At 40.7% G+C, this 23,907-nt stretch overlaps 1 protein-coding gene across 4 annotated transcripts in view; it reads left to right on the forward strand.

Moving 5' to 3' along the window:
* Positions 1-23,907, forward strand: part of LOC134357319 (casein kinase I) — a 251,189-nt gene that overhangs the window by 62,777 nt on the left and 164,505 nt on the right. For all 4 annotated transcript variants that reach the window (XM_063068720.1, XM_063068721.1, XM_063068722.1 and 1 more), the window contains exon 4: positions 7,030-7,099. In XM_063068720.1, the coding sequence (XP_062924790.1) occupies positions 7,030-7,099 (70 nt within the window). The remainder of the gene's footprint in view (positions 1-7,029; positions 7,100-23,907) is intronic.

Here is a 23,907-nt window from a genome sequence, read left to right on the forward strand (position 1 = left end):
CACTGGGGATACAACGGTGGAATGGATGAATGTTGAAGCTGGTGGATGTGATGGCAGTCAACTGGGCCAGGTGGTGTGTGCTGTTGAAGCTGCCTTCTTCCAGGTGCATGAGGAATATTTTACCATGCCCCAGATTTCAACTTCTATGAATGGTGGGAAGGAAGTTATATTGCGTACAGTACTTGACCTATGGCTTGATTTTGGAACCATGTGCTTCTATGCCTGGGTCAATTATTTTGCCGCTCGTGGACTTGGGCTATGTATATTTTTTTGTAACCGTGTTTTTCTGCTATCCTAACTATGTGCTTGTTGGTACTGTGTTTTGCAACTTGGCCCCGGAGGGACGCTGTTTTGTTTGGCTCTATTCATCTGTATGGTTGAATGAGAATTGAACTTAAATTAATCTTGAATTTGTTATGTTCAAATCAACTTTTAATCTTAAATTCTATTGTATTTTGGCATGACTTAAGTGGTGTGCTAGGTAGCCAAAGTTTACAGTTCTTTGTAACACTCATGAATCTGATATTTTTATTTTCAGCTGGTAGTTTTAAGATGATTTTACTGTCTTAATTGAAAACTTAGTTTTCAAATGTTATTATTATTTTCACTTGGATTTCTAGTTCGTTAGTATAGCCCCACAGCTGAATAAAGTATCCATTGAGCCAACACTTCATTAATTTATTCTAACTGGAACGAAGAAGGTAGTTTCAAAATTCCAATATTTTAGTTGTTTTGAGCCAAATCCAGTATTGACTGTAATTCATTTGCTCAGACGAATCATGTAAATAGACTGCATTCTTATTAATTGTGTGGGATAGGGGCAAGCACTTCCTGTGGATAGCAAGAACACCTCCTATGAAGACAGTAACGCTAAGACTGTAATGCCATATAGCAGCCAATCCCTCCATGGATGTGAGAACTTGTACCCGAGTGTCACCTTCTCAACATGTCTGGCCCCCCGCTCTGGACTTTAGCTCTGACTACAGGGCTATCTATGTTGCTGACTTCTGGATTTGTGTCCCCAGGCCCCAACCCCCAACCCAGCTGCATAACAACTGTCAGTAATTTACTATTTTCCAGCGCAATACCTCAAAATCAAATCCATATCATTCTTCAGGCAGCACAGAAAATGACCCTGCAGGCAAGCACTATATTTACCAACATTCCCAGCAGTACATGGCTGACCTCATGAATACATGGGTCTGTGGGTCAGCTTCAGTCAGCAGATCATGAGGATATGGCAGACAATGGTTTGGTGCTGCCCTTCGTTACTCCAGACAGTTCATTTACCCAGCAAGTTTCTGTATTGCTAAAATTTACATTCAGTTTGAATGAATTGTTGAAATTCAGATCATTGTTTGGAGTAAATTCCTTTGTGCAAAGTGGCCAAATGAAATATATTTTGTGATTAAATAACACAACCCAACTCAGCATAAGAGGAGCATAATGGTCATTGCCATAAAATCTGAATTTAATGAACATAAGAAATAGGAGCAGGAGTAGGCCATCTTGCCCGTTGAGCCTGCTCCGCCATTCAATAAGATCATGGCTAATCTGGCCATAGACTCATCTTCACTTACCGCTTTTTCCCCAAAACCCTAAATTTGCCTACTGTGCAAATATTTCTCCAGCCTTGTCTTAAATATATTTACTGAGGTAGCCTCCACTGCTTCATTGGGCAGAGAATTCGACAGATTCGCTATTCTCTGGGAAAAGCGGTTCCTCCTCATTTCCATCCTAAATCTACTCCCCGAAACTGAAAGTACAGTTTAACTATTTGTTGATGTTCACTAATGTTTAAATACTTTCTCTTATTGAGTATTTGAAGCAAATAGAGAGGTGAATGGTAATGATTGTAAGCCACCTCCCAAATGGTTTACAGTAGGGTCATAATTTAACCCAAGTTGTGTGTTTTTTCAGAATTTTTCTCTCACTGCAGTATTAAGGAAGACTTGCACTGAAGTAACAACTTGGGCCAAAAAGTCCTTCACAAGACATTACATGTGGTTGAATGGAAATAGATAATTAAGTGCAAGTTGGAGTTTTGGCCCGGAGAAAGCTAATGCATTTATCAGATAGCTAGTTTGATGGCGTTGTTTGAGGCACCCTTAAATTTTATTTCGTGAATCAGAGTGGAGGAGGCCCTTCTGGCCCTTCAAGCCATGCTGCACCAGCAACCCCAGAACCCCAGTTAACCCTAACCAAATCACAGGACAATTTACAATGGCCAATTAACCCACCGGTACGTCTTTGGACTGTGGGAGGAAACTGGAGCACCTGGTGAAAAGCCACACGTTCCACAAGGAGGACATAGGGACTCCGTACAGAATGGCGCTGGACTGAACTCTGAGCTGAAGAGCACCCCAGCTGTAATAGCGGTGCGCTGTCGGCTGTGCTCATTGTGCAAACAGCTGAACTGTGGAGAGAAGCTGAATCAGTTTGCTTTCTCTTTCAGCTTGAAACATTGTATTTTGTTCGCAATGCTTTGGTGTTTCACTTCTCCATCCGAAGCTCCTGAACTTGAGGCTGTAGAGGCACATTGGCAGGTCTGGAGTCATGTTACAAGTTTGTAAAGTCAGCAAATTTCCTCTCCTGAAGGACAGAAACAGTTCCATAGCTGCTACTGAGAACAGCTTTTTCTTAAATACCAATTTTTAAAATTTTGATTTCCTAAATGCCTCAGATGCCATGATGGGATTTGAGCTGTGGATCAATGTTGTCGACTTTTTACTGCTATTCTTATAATTTAAGCACTATGCAACAGCCAGTGCAATTTAACCAATACAGATGCAATCACTATGGCTTTCATTGGTGACTTGCTAATTTAAGTCTTCATTACGTGATGCAAGGCTAAGTAAAACCTTCTGTAGTACTATTGTGAAGTAAGCTAAAAGCAATTGCCTTTAATGTCTGAGCAAACCTTGTAAAGAAATATTCAATGCATTGAATTGATAATGGTACAACATCCAGGTCTGATTAGATTTACTGATGGATATTTCAAAAATAACCTCAAAAATCTGAATCAAGGTAACATTTCAGGTCCTGTTCAACTCTAACCAGGCAATATTATTCTGACTTGGAGAGCTGTGATCTGGGGTGTTCTGCAAGGATCACTGCTTGGTTCTCTGTTGTTTGTGAGGTATGCTCAGTAGCAACTTAATTGGGTACACCTGTAGATCTGCTCGTTAATGCAGGTATCTAATCTGCTAATCATGTAACAGCAACTTAATGCGTAAAAGCAAGTCGACATAGTCCAGACATTTGTCTGTTGTTCAGATCAAGCTTAAGAATGGGGAAGAATTGTGATCTCGTGACTTTGACTGTGGAATGGTAGTTGGTGCCAAATGGGATGGCTTGAGTATCTTGGAAACTGCAGATCTCTTACGATTTTCACGCACAACAGTCTCTGGAGTTTACAGAGAATGGTGTGGAAAAACAAAAAAAACATCCAGCGAGTGACAATTCTGTGGTGAAAGTGCCTTGTTAATGAGAGGGGCCAGAGGAGATTGGCCAGACTGGTTCAAGCTGCCGAGAAGGTGACGGTAACTCAGATAACCACGTGTTGCAACAGTGATGTGCAGAGGAGCATCTCTGAATGCTGAACATGTCAAACCTTGAAGTGGATGGGCTGCAGCTGCAGAAAACCATTAATGTACACTCAGTGGCCACTTTATTAGATACAGGCAGTACCTAATAAAGTGGCCTCCGATTGTACATGACTATTTTGATGCAACAGTAGGTGGGTTGATTGAATCATTTGACGATGACATAAGAATTGGCAGAATTGTGGGCAGTGAGGAAGTTGTCAAAGGATTCAGCGAGTTGCAAAGCTGTTGGAAATGTGGCGCAGAGAAATGGCAAAATGAAGTTTAATCTGGACACACACACGAAAAATGCTGGTGAACACAGCAGGCCAGGCATCATCTATAGGAAGAGGTATAGTCGACGCTTCGGGCCGACACCCTTCGTCAGGACACACAGTTGTGATGTGTCGCACTTTAGGAGATCAAGTTAAGGAAAGTATATAATACATGACAGGACTCTGGACTGAAGTGCAGCAGGATTGTGGGGTGCAAGTCTGCAGCTCCCTGAGAGTAGCAACATACAGGTTCAAAGTTTCAAAGGTTCATTTTATTGTCAAAACATACACGTTCAATACAACTGTGATATCTGTCTTCTCCAGATAGCCAAGAAGTACAGAAAAATCATGGGTGTTGTTGAAAGAAAAGATGTCAATTCCTCCCCCCCCCACATGGAAAAGGATCAAAACTTGCAAACCCGAAGCTCCACCTCCTCCCTTGTACAAAAGCTAACAGATCACCCGCCTGGAAAGCAACAGCTAAAACATCAAAAACCACAAACCTCCAACCCCTTCCCTCACAAAAAAAAGCGAACAGATCGCCCACATGGAAAATGGCAGCTAGAACGTCAAACTCCAAACACCAACCACCTCCCTCGCACAAAAACCACAAACCTCCAACCCCTTCCCTCACAAAAAAACAATTACATTAAACCCCCAACCCCCTCTCTCCCACACAGAAACTAACAGATCGCTGACACAGAGAAAACATGAACAGGAACATCAGACCCCAAATCCCCAACCTCTTCCTTGCACGAAAAGTAACATATCGCCCACCTGCCGATCAGCACCAAGAAAGGAAACACAGAAAACTGAAAAAGACCGATATCAACTACAGTCCAAATACTACATAAATCTCATTTTGAAAACATCCTCCCGACAGCATTGAGAAGGAGAGCAGGCACACGAACTCAGTCCTTCCGTAAAGAGCGACCGCCACGCCGGGTCCAAATGCCTCTGACCATCGTCGATCCTGTGGCCTCCGTGGAGAGCAACCACTGACCCCTCTGTATTTGCCTCCGCTTCAGTCTTCCTTGACGCTTCGAAATAGAGTCGATCATGACCCCACACCCAGTCTGTCGTTTTCTCCACGAGGCAGCTCGTTTTCTTGGTCCTCTCTGGGGACAGAGTGCTGGAGCATTTGATCAAATTACAAACTGCATGTCAAAGGCTCTTACAGTTTCCGAAACCATAAGATCTTAGGACATAGTAGCAGAACTAGGCCATTCAGCCCATTGAGTCTGCTCTGCCATTTAATCATAGCAATTCAGGAACAGCTTCTTCCCCTCTGCCATCCATTTCCTAAATGGACATTGAACCCATGAATGCTACCACACTCTTTTAATATACAATTATTTCTGTGTTTTGCACAATTGTAATCTATTCAATATACGTATACTGTATATTGATTTACTTATTATTATTATTATTTTCTTCTATATTATGTATTGTATTGAACTGCTGCTGCTAAGTTAACAGGTTTCACTACACATGCCGGTGATAATGAACCTGATTCTGATCCTCCCCCTGCTCCTCCTTAGCCCCACTCCCCGGCCTTCTCCCCATAACCTTTGATGTCGTGGCCATTCAAAAAGCTATCAATCTTCAGTGTAAATACACCCAACGACCTGGCCTTCACAGTTGCCTATGGTAACAAATTCCGCATATTTACCACCCTGTGGTGAAATAAATTTCTTTGCAACTCTGTTTTAAATGAACGCCCCTCTATCCTGAGGATGTGCCCTCTTGTTCTGGGCTCTCTCATGTTGGAAACATCCTTTTCGTATCTACTCTGTCCAGGCCTTTCAATATTCAAAATGTTTCAATAAGATCCCCCGCCCACCCCCCCCCATTCGTCTAAATTCCAGCGGGTAAAGGCCTAGAGTCATCAAATGTTCCTCTTATAATAACCCTTTCATTCTGGGAAACACAATCAAGACAAAATGACAAGCAGAAGATGTAGAGAAAGTGAAATAATTGAAGAGATTGGCTTTCTGGAAGATGTTGCCAGAGGAATTGTCCGCTGGTGCCATCTTGACTGGAAGTAAACGGGGTATAAAGTGGGTGTATGGTGTGTTTGCCTTTCTTGGCTCGAATGTGGGTTATAAACTTGGAATATGGTCGTAGCTGTATAAAACTTCGTTTCAGTCAAGCTCTTTATATTGTGCACAGCTTTGGTTACTACATTATGGGAAGGATATGGAGGCTTAGAGAAGATGCAGGAGACTTTTTCCCAGGATGTTGCTTGGATTAGAAAGTGTTAGTTATAAGGTGAGGCTTGACAACCTTGTACTGTTTTCTCTGGATCATTGGAGGCAGAGAGTCAGCCTGATAGAAGTGTATTAAATTATGTAAGGCATAGGGTTGTTTAGTTTTTAACCCAGGGTGGAAATATCAAACACTAGAGGCATAACTTTAAGGTGAGAGGGTAAAATTTTAAGAGATGTTAGGAGCCAGCTTTTTATTTTACACAGTGGTAGTTGCTGTAAATGTGTTGCCAGGGGAAGTGATGGACGCAGATATGATAGCAATGTTTAAGAAGCCTTTAGACACACGCGGGCAGGGAATTAAGATATGCAGATTGCTTGCTCGCATGTGCGCAGTTTAAATTGACATCATAGTTGGTACAGAAATGATGGGCTGAATGGCCTGTACTTGTGCTATTTCGTTGACCATTTGAAGTACACTCCAGCATCAAAAGCAAAATGAAATAGCAGTTGATTTGTTTCCTCTTAAATGTGAGAGGCTCTGTTGTTGAACGTAGATTTTATGCATCCTGTGCTATTGTATGTAATCTACTTTGCTGCCTGGTTACTTAAAAATAGTATCTTGCAGTGTGTTAAGAAACTACTCGTGCTATATTTTCGTTGTGCTGCAGCCTCTTGTGGGGCATCTTTACTGTAATCTGGTGCCTGGGACTTGCAAACTGGGAAGTGTTAAATTCCATGTACAGATGTTTTTACTTTAAACACTGCTGTTTAACCTCATCGAAACAGTGATCTTTAACATAGTAAAGCATCCCAACATTATTTTTTCGCTCATTGCATTTTGTTGTGTGAAAACGTCTCAGATTCATTTATGTGTCAAAGCAAGATTTCAGTACTAATATTACCAAAGTTCACTGTAATGTTCCTTGTGTGTTTAAATAAGCCCATCCTTTTTGCACTTAGGAACCAATGAAGTCCAGGGCACCACAACTTCACTTGGAATATAGATTCTACAAACAGCTGGGATCTGGAGGTAAATTAATGTTCTATTTACATATAAATATTCATTCAGTATTGTTACTTGATAAGTGATCTTGATGATATTGGTAAAAATGATGGTGACTGGTGTTTGATTTAATAGGGTGGTTATTTGAATTGTGCTTAAAGAGAAATTGCTCAATGTTGCATTTTACATCAATGAAAGTTACACAACTTACTTAGTGCGGCTCAAATCATTTAGCTTGGAGCCATGTTACAAACTAAATATACCCCTCATTCAAAAAAGTGATTTGAGAAATGGAGGCGACCGAGCAACGGTGTTTTCTGCTTGTATTTCAGTAGTGTTGAAATTTGTTAGTGGAATTGAGCTAATTAGGGGGCCAAACGGTTCTGACAGTTACTAATCCTTGAAATAGGGAGGAAGTATTCTTTCAAGAGAACCTCTGTATAATGTCATTGTCACTTAGCATTAAGAAAAATATACTCTGATTAAATCTTGAATCCCTGCTGTTGCAACTTTCTTTCCCAGTGATTGTTTAAAACAGTTACAAAAGCAGCAACAACTGAGCTTTTTTTTCCTCGGGAAGCTTTGTTAAGAGTGGATGGAAAGGAATCAGTAGATGCATCTTTTATCAATTGGTGTTCAACAAGATTTCTCACAATATGTTAGTTCACACAATACGAGCTAACTGTGTTGGAGATGAGGATAAATGATCAACTAACAGGCAGGAATCAATGCATGGGGCTGGGATGGGGGCAATTCATTGTCAGAAGGTGACCTGTGACCAAAGGGGCAACACGAGTTGGTACTGGAGGCACAGCTGCTTATATTGTAGGCTACTGTCCTGGGAGAAGAAGGGAAATAAATGTATGGTAACCGAATTCTGAGATAATAGAGGCATGTTTCAAACACTGTCCAGAGCTACTGATTGAATGGACAAAATGTTGGCAAATGAAAAACAGTGACAAAATGTGAAGTTCTTCAATTTGGAGAGAAGAACAAATGGGCAGAATTATTTAAATGAAGAAATTGCAGAAATGTGTAGCACAAATGGATTTGAATTAATAGTGTTTGAAGGATGAAGCTTAACATGGGAATGCAGCAGGGCAACACAAAATACTAGTGGGTGCACTTTCTACTTTTACATCTGGATGTCAAATAGTGATCTCCTTACCTCTTTGTGTGCAACTTCAGCGTTTCTTTTTCAGGATATTCTGTTTCCTTTTACTTTCTTTACCTTTGCCCTCCGCTTTGCTCCTACGAGGCATACACTTAAAGCTGCAGTTTGTTTCTCTTTTGGGTGTTTGAATTCTCCGATAACGGTCAGCAATTTACTTCTCACTAATGAGTAGGTTACCTTTCTCAGCCTTCACCGGCTGCTTCTCTTGGACAAGGAAGCATTTTGTCGGCACCACCTCACGATTTGCAGCAATTTGACCGGGATTATTTTGATTTTCATTTCACTTAAGGCAGTATGATTCCTTGAGAGGACATTTAAAGCACATAAAGTATACAATGAAGCAACTGAAATGGAAATTTGTAGTTTAAAAAAATTGAAAATTAATAATCATAATGTCTGTAGTCCAACAGCAGCAGGGAAGACCCGCTGAGATGGATGAAACATGGTTAAGAATGGGTGAGGAGAAGGGCTCAGGATTTTGTTTATGCACTTCAAATACCTTTGAAATTCAATTAATATGAAGTTTAGATCTTGTCATAACATGTCTTTTAAGACATATCAGCAGTTGGTCGGTGCAGACAATGTATTGAATAAAGGAAATTACCAGTAACATTACTGGCTGGTGCAGAGGTGAATGCATTGAAATTACAGTAATAAACCAATATTTTGTAAGATTATTTCTAGAAATATACGATGCATTAACTATTCAAGGTTAACTCAAATTTACTTTGTTTCAATTGCCTTACTGTGGGAAATGGAGAGTAGCGGGATTACTAATTATGTGAAAGCAAGCAAACTTTATCTTTTCAGATGATCTTCAGTTCTGTGCCCAGGTTTATTCAATAGTTTGCAAATACTGACAAAGGGCAATTTGGTCTAATCTTCTGTCAGTGTTAACCGCTGACAGAGAAAACTGCAATTTTGCTTTCAGTTGCAATGCAGCAGTTGAAGTTACTGCAGTTGAAATCACCTACATTATATTCCTCAGGATCATTATCGCAATACATGACCTGAAATTTGTTGTTTTGCTGCAGCACAGTACAGTGCAAAGACCAAAAATTACTGTAAATTTCAAAATAAGTAAACAGTGAATAAAAAGGGAATAATGAGGTAGTGTTCATGGCTATTCAATGTGGATTTACAGGCTCCTATACCTTCTCCCTAACAGTGGTAATGATAAGTGACCATGTCCTGAATGGTGAGGCTCCTTAAAGTTCAAAGTAAATGTTATTATCAAACTGCATGGGTGTCACCATATACAACCCTGAGATTTGTTTTCTTGTGGGCATACTCAGCAAATCTTTAGAATAGTAGCTATAACAGAATCAATGAAAGACTGCCCAATGAGGGTGTTCAACCAGAGTGCAGAAGGCAACAAACTGTAGAAATATTAAAAGAAGAAACGAGATAAATAAGCAATAAATATTGAGAACATGGAATGAAGTGTCCTTGAAAATGAGACCATAGGTTGTGGGAGCATTTCAGTAATGGGATGAGTGAATTTATCCCCCTTGGTTCAAGAGCCTAATGGTTGAGGGCTAGTAACTGTTCCTGAACCTGGTGGTGCAAGTCCTGTACCACCACCTTAATCGCAGCAGAGAGAAAAGAGCATGAGCTCGGTGGTGGGGATACCTGATGATGGATGCTGCTTTCCTGCAACCACCCTCCATGTAGATGTGCTCAATGGTTGGGAGGATTTTACCTGTGATGGACTGGGCCATATCTATTACCTCTTCGTGGGATTTTCCATGCGAGGGCATTTGTGTTTCTATACCAGGCTGTGATGCAGTCAGTCAATATACTCTCCACTACACATCTATAGAAGTTTGTCCTCAATGATGGATGCTGCCTTCTTGGGGCATCATCTCTTGATCATGTCCTTTGCTGGGGAGAGTAGTTCAGCTGGCTTAGTCAGTAACTCCTTGTGATCCTGTGCATTAGAGCCTCCGTAACAGGTGGTGATGCAACCAGTCAAAATGCTCTCCACCGTACGTGGTGTGGTATCCAGAACTGAAGGGCACAGCCTCAAATTGAGGGGTGACCTTTTAGAATTGAGGTAAGGACGAATTTTTTTCTGCCAGGGTAGTGAATCTGTAGAATGCTCTGCCACAGACTGTGGTGGAGGCCAAGACCGGGGGTATATTTAAGGTGGAAGTTGACTGTTTCCTGATTGGTCAGAGCATCAAAGGATGTGGCAAGAAGGCAGGTGTATGGGGTTGAGTGGGACCCGAGATCAGCCATGATGGAATGGCAGAGAAGACCGGATGGACTGAATGGTATAATCCTGCTCATGTCTTATGGTCCTGTTCATCTGTAAAAATCTGCAGTTGTTGGCCTGCCTCTTTCATGATTGCATCAAACTGTTGGGCCCAATATAGATCCTTGGAGATGTTGACGTCCAGGTACTTGAAGCTGCTCACTCTTACCACCACTGACTCCTGGAATAATATTCAGTAATTTAAAATAAACAAAAGCTGCAGTGAAACTGTATATTTGAGTTGTCTAATTTAAACCAAGTTTCTGTTTTGTGGCCAAAAGAAAAAGAGGCTTTGAGAAACACTTCTAAGAGCACCACAAATTATATACCCGATGGGGGAAAAAGTAAAATACTTCAGAATCGAATACGAAGTAATGGGATTCCCTTCTGCAATGTTATTAAAATAAAAGTAGTAATAGCTTGTTCCTATTAGATAACTCATCTGTAAATTCAAGTTCAAGTTTATTGTCATTCAATCATCCACATGTAGACGGCTAAACAAAACATCATTCTTCTGGGGCTAAGGTAGAAAACACAGTACCTTTGTAGTCAGACTCAGCACACATAGTTACGATCCAGCACGTAGAGTCACAAAATAATAGCAAAAGTCCCTGAGAAGCATAGCTTAAAGACTGACCGATTGACATAAAGTCTGAGGTGCATGTTTATGTTAGACGGTATATTATTATTTTATTCAGAGATACGGAATGGACTAAGCCCTTCCAGCCCAATAACCCAACTATTTAACCCTAGCATAATCACAGGACAATTTGCAATGCCCAATTAAACTACTAACTGGACGCTTTCATCCTGTTGGTTGTGTATTCAATCTATTCACTGATGGTTATATAGAGGTATTGAATGAAAGAGCACAGCAAAAGGCCCTTCAGCCCAACTCATCCATCAGGTGTCTACCTAAACCAGTCTCTTTTACCTCTATCTGACCCGTATTCCTCTAAAATTTTCCTATTGTTTTAAGCATTGTCATTGTCCTTGTCTCCACCACCTCTTCTGGCAGCTTGATTAATATACCCACCACTCTCAGTGAAAAACCTGTCCCTCAGGACCCTTTTAAATCTTTCCATTCTCTTCTTAAATCTGTGGCCTCGAGTTTTAGACTCTCATACCTTGGGGAAGAGATTCTGACTTTTTACTCTGTCAGTATTTTGGTCTGTTTTAAATTACTTGCACCTCATGGATTAATTATTGCTTCTGAAAAGGTTAACAGAAATACGACTTGCCATTTTGTAAATCCAAACTGTGTGTGGTGCTTTAGTCTGTATATTTTCGCAGCTTGTCTTAGGTTGATGTTCAGTTTCACAGTGGGACAAATGACGGATAGTGTTTTCAAGGCAGGTGGAAATGTGCATTGGAGACCTCCACAATGAATCTGAATTCCATGGTGCTTCATGACAGCAGGTACAGCTTGGACATTCGACCTCATAATGATGATCAATAGCCACCCTTCATTTGCTGATGAAATGTTACTGTCTATATCGCCAAGGTTACCAGGTGGACTGAGCAGGGACTTGGATCTTCCTCAGTTTGTCGATTCAGTTGTTGGAAGATTACGTTGTAGTCTACTTCATTACACAACATGGCTCATTTAACCACTGTCTTGCTTTTTGCAGTCAAGTCCACATCTTCATTTTGTGAAATACAGCTGTGCCAGATGGGTTAAATTGTACATTCCAAAATGTGGCTTTTCTCATGTTCTGTGATCATCAAATGCAACAGAATATTAACAATCTGTAATCCAGGAACTGGTACATCAACCATTTCTTCATCACCATCTAGCTTGGAGACCACTCTTGACTACAGAAATTACTGGATGTACTGAGTAGTCATCCATTAGCTAGCTAATGCAGATGCTAGATATCGGGGGGAAAAATCAAAATCTCAGGAGGTCAGGCAACACCTTTGGAGAGGGAAAGAAAGGGTGAATGCTAATGGTCAACAAGTGAAACTGCAGAAGCTCGAATCTAGCACAAAAGCACAAAATACTGGAAGATCTCAGCTGGTCACGCGGCATCTGTGAAACACAAGCAGAATGCTGGAGGAACTCAGTAGGTCAGGGAGCATCATTGGTGAGAAATGGACAGTTGACTTTCACCCTATGGAACCTGTTTTGGTGTCCTTGTTCAGAAAAGCTAATGCACAGCTAATTTGGTTTGGTTCATGTACCATTCAGAAGTGTTTGAATGTGTCAGCAATTTTCTATATTGCTTGAGGTCTCCTTTCATTACCATTATGTTCCAGTAGATCTGTGATTTGATATCTAGTGTAGAAATTTATCTAAGGATGTCCAAATACTAAGATATGTCTAATTTTCAGATGATTAACCTTTTTACCACCATCATTGAAATATGGAAAGAATTATTGATATTGTAATCAAATGCATCTACCCAATAACAAACACGAGAAATTAACCAGATGCTGGAAATCCAGAGCAACACATAAAATGCTGGACGAACTCAGCAGGTCAGGCAGCATATATGGAATTGAATAAACAGTTGACATTTTGGGCTGAGACCCTTCTTAAGGACTGGAAAGGAAGGGAGAAGACACAAGAATGAAAAGGTGTGGGAGAGTGGACCATAGCAGAAGAATGAGGGGATCCAGGGGGAGGAGATAGGCAGGTGAGAAGAGGCCAGAGTGGGAAAGAGGAGAGGGGGGATTTTTTTTTACCAGAAGGAGAAATCAGTGTTCATTAAATCAATATTCTTGAATTTCTGGTATTTGCCCCCCCCTTCACTATTCCCCATTTCCGTTCTCTTCCCACCCTCCCCCCCCCCCCCCAATCTCATTACCTGCCCTCTGGTGTTCCTTCTTCCCTTTTTTCCCCATGGTCTTCTACCTTCTGCTATCAGATTCCCCCTTCTCCAGTCCTTTATCTCTTTCACCGATCGACTTCCCAGCTCCTTACTTCACCCTTTCCCTCGTTTCCAATTTCACTTTTCACCTACCACCTTGTAGTTCTTCCTTCTCTGCCCCGCACCTTCTTACTCTGATTTCTCATCTTTTCTTTCCCCCCAGTGCTGATGAAGGTTCTCGGCCTGGAACATTGACTGTTTACTCTCTTTTTCATAGATGCTGCCTGGCCTGCTGAGTTCCTCCAGCATTTTATGTGTGTTACTTGGATTTCCAGCATCTGCCGATTTCCATGTGTTTGAAATGGATGTTCATGCCATCAGTTGGAAGCTACCTAAATTACCCATAAATAACATGCTTAGTGATGCCCAGATTAGGTATTTCCACAATTGCTTTGTATTTTCTTGGATTTGGACAAATAGACAAAAAGTTCAAGTAAAATATTGAGTATTTAGTTTTATATTTGCATGATTATCTTGGTTATTAATGGATCATTGACTACACACCAAGAATGTGATTGAAAATTTTGAATCCAAGTTCACAAACTGAAGTCCCATGTGTTTGTCGTTAACAATAGCTGGTGATCTCATTTGGGGAGAAGCTGATGTGGGGGTGGAAAAGCTCACTCTTTGTTGGTAGAAAATATTTTTCTAAGTTTGTATGACGAAATAATATTAATCCACTTGTCATTTGAGTGATACATTGGCTGACTGGGTGGGAAAAGTTACTCCATTGTAGAACATTAACATTTACCCTATTGAACAGGGTGATCTGGACATCTTACCTCTGGCTCCCACAAGGCATTGGACATGGAAGTTGTATAAAGAGTTGAAATACATCAAAAAAAAATCTGTATGAGAAATAAATTCTGGCAACTCAAGTAATACTATTTCAGTGCATGCGTGATACAATTTAAATTCGACTATTCTCTCTGCTAGCTGAACTTTTCTGTGTGCCCTAAGCGTTTGCTTTATGGGTAACATAAGGAACAGTTTGGAGAATTTAATCTGATTACTTTTTTTCCCCCTGCTATGTCAGACTGCAGCCTCTTTGGCTCTATATTAGCCACATGATCAGGGAAGATAACATTTTTTTGTTATCCTCCCTGGTGATTTTTTATGTTTGATGGATGTATTTAGGTATGGATTTATCAAGAGTATGGTACTGCAAGGGCATTCTCAGAGGGAATCGTGCGAGTCGCAGTATCTTGGATGGTTCTTGAGAAACATGTCAGATGCCTTTTTGCAGTTCTGATGCTAAATTCTGCATGGTTTTGGCTCTACAATTATTATCTTGTTTTTGTAAAGTTTTTTCTGTGATGAGATCATTCCATTTGTTCTCACTTTTTTTTTGCTTTGGGCAATGATTGGCACTTGTTTTCATTTCTCATTTGCTGAAGCTACATAAATGCCAGATGGGCAAACGCAGTCCGGTGCGGGGGTTCCCAACCTTTTTGATGCTATGGACCAATACCATTAAGCAACGGGTCCGTGGACCCTAGGTTGGGAGCCCCTCAGAGGATCCTAGCTGGAATGAGAGCTCAACTATTCTGCAAATTTGATTAAGGACATTCAGAACTGCTTCCCTGAGTAATTGCCTCAATGGAGATTCCAATGCAGGTCTTGGTCAAAGATTGGTTACCTTTCGATGTTTCTACTTTGCTGGATGTGCCAGGAATGTATGTAGTTTAGCAAGATATTTCTAGTCTACTTGTGAAAGAAGTTTAATGTTTGTGCTTTGGTTACTCAAGGTCCAATATATGTGCAATAAAAGAACAGCTTTTAGGAACACACCACAACAATATTTCACTTAAGCTTACTGCATAGCCACTTACCAAGACTGGGTTATGTATAAATTAGGCACGACGAAGGAAGCTTCACTTTTTCTCTGTTCTGGACTCAGATTGGTATTAGAAATAAAAATTGCCTGCATTGAAAAGAATATCTTTATTAATCATCTCTAGGGTTAAGTTCTTGGCATAAGTATATGCTGTTCTTTCATGATCTTCTCTCATTGACGGTTTTTAATCCCTTAGTTTAAAAAGGAAGATAAATTTGTTGTCTTTCTATAAATCAATGAAGACCGAACTGTTCCCTGCATATGAGTAATACATTACTGATGTTATTATGCAGTTGGTAGTAGATTAGCTTCTGACAGCAATCTTGTAATGTTCAGGTGAATTACAATAGTCACTTTGAGAACTTAAAACATGAAGATTATAAAAAGGAATGAAAGTTTGTCTTTCATGAGTATAGCAAGTTAGGGAATTACTCAATGTTGTGTGAAAGACAATCTGAGGTGTTTGATAAAACAAAGCAGGTTCTTCCTGCTCAGAAGATTATTAACTCAGAGGTGGATATTGCTGGCAAAGCAAGCATTTGTTGCCTATTCCTAATTGCTTCCAAGTTGACAGTGCAGTGAAGAATTGCCCAAACTGCTTGTATTGGGAGTCACGTGTAGATTAGGCTGGGAAGCGATTACAGATTAGTGGCTCTGAAATTGTACCAAAATAACTTTTACAAAAATCTGCTACTTTTAATAATAACTAATTTATAAAACACTTTTCATACAACTGATATAGCTCAGTGTGCTTTATCATAGAATAATGTGCAAACATGTAAATAAAAGACAAAAAAGATGTTAGTTTGAAGCAATGCTAAATAAATTGTTTTTGAGCAGGTGTTTAGAAGTTTCAACTGAGTGCACCTCTTATAGTTTTAGGTATTGAGTTCCACAGTTTAAGTGTGGAGTTCAATAAAGCTGATCTCTCAATTATTTTCTGAGGGAGATTGATCTTTAAGAGACCATTGGAAGAAGGCCTGAGAGCTTGAGCAGAATTAAAAAATGAAAGTGATTCTGTGATGTGCTCAGGTCTCAGACCATTGAGAGCTTTAATGATGAGCAGAAGAACTTTAAAATCAATTCTAAAAGATACAGCTAGCCAGTGCAGTGTAGTTAGGACAGGATTGATATGCTCCCTCATCCAGGTTTTATTTAAAACATCCAGCAGCCGTGTTCTGAATGAGTTGAAGTTTGTCAATAGATTGCTTTGGAAGGCCAGTTAGAAAGTGCATTGAGTAATGGAGTCTATTCGATATAAAGGTGTGAATTAGTTTTTCAGTATCATTACGTGACAGAAACGGAAGTATCTTTGCAATATTTCTTACATGTAGAAATGCTGCTCTGGTCACTTTATGTGGGATTTAAAATGCACATCTGAATCAAGGATAACACCCAGGCTTGTTACTTCTGATTTTACAAGGGATGCAAAGTTTTCAACTTTATCAAGAAGTTAATCTCTTTTGGCTTTGTGAGCAAATAAATTTATTTCAGTTTTATCTTCATTTGATGTCAGGAAATTATTATTCATCCACTTGTTTGCTGCAGCCATACCAGAAGTCAGAGACGATAGGGCATTATCATCACCTGGTAAGAACAGATGATTTGTTCTTGCCATTCTCAACAGTGTTGCCTCACCTGGAAGGTCTCTTCGGAGCCCTGAAAGGAGGTGAGGGAGCAGGTGAATGGACAGGTGTAGCACTTTGCCCGCTTGCAGGATGGGTGCCAGGAGAGAGATTACTGTGGTAAATGGAAAAGTGAATTACAGAGGGGGGTAATACCTGTGGAAAGCAGAGCGGGGGGGGGGGCAGGGAGAGGAGGAGGTAAAAATATGTTTGGTTGCAAGATCACTGGGATGTTAACTCCCCCCCCCCACCCTCTCAACAGGAGCTACCTTACTCCTGAGTATCTCCTGTAATATTTCAGTTTTCCTGCTTCTTCAGCTTTGTACTTTTCAACTTGACCTCTGTGATACTTCGCCCCTGTTGTGATAGGATTAAAACAGTCTGGCGGAGCGGAGGAGATAACTGAGGAATAGAAAGTCACAAGTCTATAAGAAATGAGTGTTTCTTAGAGAGCAGGGAAGTGTATGTTAGTTTCCCCTCTGTTTCTCGGAATTTCGGAGCTGTTTTTTTTATGTGCTTTAATAGGCTGGTGTAAAGCAGAATTTCAAAATTTGACATAAAGCTGGGAAATATAAGAAGCAGTAAGGAAGCCAAATTCTACAATTTTACTAAGGATGCAAGAGAAAATTGTGATATCTAAGGACATTTCAGTGCTTGAAAAACATAGGACAGTTGAGCAAAACATTTTTAAAAGTAAATAAATCTTGGGTTTATAAGTTCAGTTCTAAAACAGGTGGCTGTTTTAAACAAAAAGTTCCACCCCTTTTTTGAAGCACTTTTTTCGGTCCATTTTTGCACATGGAAAGATGTCAAAGCTTTAAAAGTGGCTTCAGAAGAAAATTTCTAGAATGGTCCTAGACCTTCTGGAAAGATGGCTGCACGCTTGGACGCAGCAGCCTCTTCTAACAACCAAAGGTTTTAGTGTCTTTTTTTTTAAGCATTTCTTAGAATCAGAACGCCCTGCTGGATATTAAGAATTTCAAGTGCTGCATATCTACCACATTAGTGAGTTGCTCGATAGTGTGGGAGATGAAGGACTTGGTGCAGAAAGGCGTTGGAGTTGGTCTGTGAAGGTGGTGTGCAATCTAAGAGCAAGTGCTTGTCTTGAACGTTTTTGTTGTGATTGCAGGACTCTGTTGGGCATTGGTAATATAGAATACTGCAAGACCAGTTCACTGGTTTATTGGCGAGATCTACAACGGGTGGGGGGGCCTGCTTGGCCTCGGTTGTAGCGTGGATTCAGCTTTATGCCGCAGGGTTGCCTGTTGCAGCTGCCCAGGCGAGGACGTTATAGAGACAGTGTGGCGTGGCGTCAGTGCTGTGTATTGGGGGTGGTGGTGGCTGGCTCCCTCCCATTGGTGCTGCCCTCCATTGTTCGCTTGGTGGAAGGCGAGCTGGACTATGTTCGTCTACAGGCTCGTTCTTGCCGACAACGTCTATGCATCATCAATTTACAGGACGTGACACTCAGAGTCTTGGGTGATATTAGATTTTTTTTGTGTTACTGCGTGTTTAAAATGTTGTTACTCCTCTGAAGGAGCATACTTTGTAGTGTTTTGTTACTTTTCTACAGCTTGCTCTACTCTACCTGCATTTTGCTGGTGTCTTATTGGTCTTGAGATGCATGGCAGAGAAGCAGGCCGAGTGACCTAACCACCCTTGTTCCACTCTACTTCCTGTACTTAGCTTCTCGTTAACTGCATTAACAACTGTTGACATCAACCATTTCCTTTACTTTATCACCATTATTTGCATAAGACAATTTTTTTTGAATTCCTGGTTAGATTATTTTGGTGACTATCTTCAATCGATGTCCTCTTGTTAGGCCATAATTCACATTTTATTGACTCACCTGCACGAAAAACGTGAATAACTTTAAAGAAATATACTTGGCCACTACCTCAGATTCCCTGAGAAAAGATTCCCAGTCTTCTCTTCATTTCCGGATATGTATACACTTACATTTCTGGTATCATATCTGTAAATCTTTTCTGCAATCTTCTGAGTCAGCCTTTGTATCCTTTGGTTGTGTTGCCCATTTTTAAACTATTAGAAATACAGTTCCTTTATTTGGGGGAGGGGAAGGGAGAGAGCCTGTGGCATGTTGAATTGTTGGGGGAACGATTAGTTTTGGTTATACTGCAGATCATGGTCTTGGGGACTTTGCTATTGCTTGCCTGGTGGATGGAGGGTACTAATGCTTTTATTTGCTGAAGTAAGTGGGGAAGTGGGGTTGTTGTTTTGCTGCTGGTGCGTAGGAGGGGGAGTGGGGGCTTTGGTGTTCTGGTGTTTTTACTGTTGCTTATTCTTTTGTGGCACTCTGCTGTTTTCATGGATGTCTGCGAAGAACAAGAATTTCAGGATGTGTATTATATACATTTTTCTGATGTTAAATGAAACTATTGAACTATTGAGTTTCTCAGATTTCATCTGATAATTTAAAGCTTGGAATTCAAGTGCTGGTTTGTATATGTAGATTTCAGTTTGTGGCTTTTGGGTGTGAAGCACAAGGAGAACGTTAATGCACAGACATTCCGCCTTTAGTAGAACGCACTTCAAATCAAAATCCTTTCTCCTTGGTGTTCAGTCCAGGTAACATTTCATCTAGATACACCCTATCCTCGTTATATGCATCTTCAGACTATGCGGATTCACAGTTATGCGAGGAACCTATTTCTACCAATGTCTTGTTATATGCATCCAAAATTCACAGTTATGCGAGGAGCACTGCCTTCCCGCCAATACAAGTCATGTGCGCATGCCTCACAGTCTCACTGATGGGACGAGAAGCACCGCTTTCCTGCCAATACAAGTCAGGTGAGCGCGCCTCACAATCTCTCTCCCGCCACTCTCGCATTGGTTTTGGCAAAGTGTGGATGCACAATCTTAAACTTCTGTTGGTTTTACCTACGGTGCAGTGATTTTGTGCTTGAAATATTTAACTGTGCCTCTTAAGCGTCCGATGTCATGCCCTGGGCCGTCAGCCGAGCGGCAGAGAACCGCTTTAACACTTGAAAAAAGTTGGAAATTATAAACAGCGTGGCATCAGCTGAAGGTAACACAGCTTTGGGATGCTACAGCCGGGAACAGAATCTTACCTTTAAAGTTCTTTTGTTGCTTGACAATGCGCCAGCCCATCCTAAACATTTGGGCAGCATTCATCTTAACATAACAGTGCGTTTACTGCTGCCTAACACAACATCGCTGACTCAACCACTCGACCAAGGTGTGATCCACATTCAAGGCGTATGTATTTTTTTTTAACCGTGAACTATCTCTCAGATGCTGCAAGCAACAGACGATTTTGAAAATCCCGGGAGTTTACCAACGGTATGTTTAGAACGGAGTCAGCATTTCAATCGTTCCCTGCCGTCAACCCTTCTTCCCTACAAGCAAATTTATGCTGAAATGTGTTTGATACTATCCTGATGACCACAACCATCCACCTTATCTATGTAAAACTGCCCGACACCACAACAACCACTTATCTCCCGGAGCGAACACACCTGCTACTGTTGGTGAGTACTGTACACCCTCGGATGTTAATTTTCTATGATTTATTACATTGAATATTACCTTAAATTGATTAAATATAATACAAATGTTTTGTAGTATTTTGTGTCGTATTGGTATAAAAATGTGAGTAAGTTACAGATGAAACATATTTAGGAAACCCTCAGGAACGCATCCCTATTTTCTCTATTTAAATAATTGTTCACGTTATGTGATTTCACATTATGCGTCAACTTCGAGGAATGTATCCCTTGCATATAACGAAGATAGGGTGTATTAAAAAAAATTCCTACCCATTCTGGCTTGTGAATTATCGTCAGATAGTTCGTGACTTTTATTTCCTCTATTTTCTTTCTCGAAATTGGCTTGTGCAGAACCATCTGGGGTGAATAACACATCTGTAGGAAGGGACTCTGTTTGACATTTATTCAATTTAACTGAAATTGGCTGATAGGATTTCTGGAATTTCTTATGAGTACCACCCTTAGACATTCCATTACCCACTATTTTACGTACACTGTTTTCATCTAATGAATTCAAGTGTGTTGGCAGGACCTATCCTTTTCAAATGCGTGCTGACATTCTGATTCATAGAAAATTTTATAGACGGTAAGTTAATTGTAGGCCTGAAATTTCCTACCACAGACATTGGACTCACTGGCCAAAACTCCCTGGTTTCACTTCCAACTGTCCCACCAGCTCCCAACACACATGATATCTTAACAAAAATAGCAGAGTCCTATGTGTAGTTTTCCTGCTGATACATTGGCATGATTTTGCAAAAGTTATGTCTAAAGTAACAGTAGTGTTCTCACCAACCAGAATTATGAGATGGAAGCCATTTGCTCAAGGGGATCTGACATTCTTCTAATGCTTTTCCTTCATTTTTAAAAATCTGTTATTTGTTAATTTTGATGAATTCTGTCCCTGACTCAAAATGGATTTTCTTCAGAAATCTGAGATATAACTACTCCATTGACAGTGATCCAAAAGACCATAAGATGTAGGAACTGAATTAGTCTTTCTGGCCCATTGAGTCTGCTCCGCCATTTCATCATGGCTGATCCAGTTTTCCCCTCAGCCCCAGTCTCCTGCCTTCTTCCTGTATACCTTCATGCCCTGACCAATCAAGAATCTATCAAGCTCTGCCCAGAGATTCACCAGTCTCTGACTAAGGAAATTCCTCCTCACTCCCATTCTAAAAAGACACCCTTCTATTCTGAGTCTGTTTCTTCTAGTCTTAGCCTCCCCTTCCATAGGAAACATCCTCTCCAAATTCACTCTCTCAAGGCCTTTCACCATTTGATAGGTTTCAATGAGGTCACCCCTCATTCCGCTGAATTCCGGTTAATACAGGCCCAGAGCCATCAAATGATCTTCATAGGACAAGCCGTTCAAACCTGGAATCATTTTTGTGAACCTCTTTTGAATCCTGTCCGGATTCAGTACTTCCTTTCTAAGATAAGGGGCTCAAAACTGCTCACAGTACTCCAAGTGAGGCCTCACCATTGCTTTATAAAGACTCAATATAACATCCTTGCCTTTGTATAGTAGTCCGCTTGAAATGAATGTTAACATCGCATTTGCCTTCCTCACCAGACTCAACCTGCAAATTAGCTTTGAGGAGATCCTGCACAAGGACTTCCAAGTCCCTTTGCAGCTCAGTTTTTTGTATTTTCTGTCCATTGAGAAAATGGTCAACCCATTCATTTCTTCACCCAAAATGCATGACCTTACACTTCCCAACACTGTAATTCCACCGGCCACTTCTTTGCCCATTCACCTAATCTATCTGCCCTTCTGTAGCGCCTCTTCTTCCGCAAAACTACTTGCCCTTCCACCTGTCTTCATACGGTCTGCAAACTTTGCAACATTAGCCATCAATTCCATCACCCAAATCATTAACTTATAACATAAAAAGAATCGGTCCCAACACAGACACCTGTGGAACACCATTAGTCATTGGCAGCCAGCCGGAAGAGACTCCCTTTATTCCCACTCTCTCTCCCGCCAATCATCCACTGCTTTATCTACGCTAGAATCTTTACTGTAATGTCATGGGCTCGTAGCTTGTTAAGTAGCCTCATGAGCCACCTTGCCAAAGGCCTTTTGAAAATCCAAATACACAACATCAGCTGATTCTCCTTTGTTTATCCTGATTGTTATTTTTTCAAAGTGTTTCAACTGATATGTCAGGCAAGATTTTCCCCGGCGAAACAATGCTGACTATGCTGTATTTTATCATGTGCCTCCAAGTACGGTGAAACCAAATCCTTAATAATCAACTCCAACATCTTCCCAACCACTGAGGTCAGACTAACTGGCCTATAGCTTACTTTCTTCTGCCTCTCTTCCTTCTTGAAGAGTGGAGTGACATTTGCAATTTTCCAGACTTCCAGAACCATTCCAGAACCTAGTGATTCTTGAAAGGTCATTACTAAAGCCTGCACAATCTTTTCAGCCACCTCCTTCAGAACCCTGTCATGTACATCTTCTGGTCCAGGTGACTTGTCTACCTTCGGGTCTTTCAGTTTTCCAAGAATCTTCTCTCTAGTAAAGGTAACTTCACACACTTCATGATCCCTGACACCTGGAACTTCTACCATCCTGTGGTAGAGACAGTAAAGACCGATGCAAAATACTATTCAGTTCGTCCATTTCGTTGACTTCATTACTATCTCCCCAACATTGTTTAACAGCAGTCCGATATCCACTCTTACCTTGCTTTTACTTGGAAGAAACTTTTGGTATCCTCTTTAATATTATTGACTAGCTAGCTTTTGTATTCTTAATGACCTTTTTTAAGTTGCCATCTATTGGTTTTTAAAACCTTCTCAATCCCCTAACTTCCATGCTCTATTATTTGGCTTTGACTTCTCTTGTTAGCCACGGTTGTGTCATCTTGCCTTTAGAATACTTCGTCTTTGAGATGTGAATATCCTCTACCTTTCGAATTGTTTCCAGAAATTCCAGCCATTGCTGCTCTTCCATCAACCCTGCCAGAGTTCTTTTCCAATCAGTTCTGGCCAGCTCCTTTCTCATGCCTCTGTAATTCCCTTTACTCCACTGTAATACTGATACATCTGACTTTAGCTTCTCAAAATTCGAGGTGAATTCAATCATACTATGATCATTTTCTCCTCAGGGTTCTTTTACTATAATCTCTCTCATCAATCCTGGATCATTGCACAATCCAGAATAGTTGACCCCTTAGTGGGCTCAACCATGAGCTGCTCTAAAAAGCCACCTCATGGGCATTCCAGAAAATCCCCCTTCTGGAATCGGGCACCAATCTGTTTTTCCCAATCTACTTGCACATCGAAATCCCCCATGACTATCGTAACATTGCTGTTTTGGCATGCATTTTCTATCTCCCGTTGCCATTTGAAGACCACATCCTATCTGCTGTTTTGGGGTCTGTTTACAATTCCATCAGGGTCTTTTTACCCTTGTAGTTCCTTAGCTCTATCCGCAATGATTCAACACTTTCCGACCCTATGTCACCTCTTTCTAATGATTTGATTTCATTTTTTACCAACAGAGTAACACAACCCGC

The sequence above is a fragment of the Mobula hypostoma genome, chromosome 16 (genome assembly GCF_963921235.1).
Source record: "Mobula hypostoma chromosome 16, sMobHyp1.1, whole genome shotgun sequence".
Classification (NCBI taxonomy): Eukaryota; Metazoa; Chordata; class Chondrichthyes; order Myliobatiformes; family Myliobatidae; genus Mobula; species Mobula hypostoma.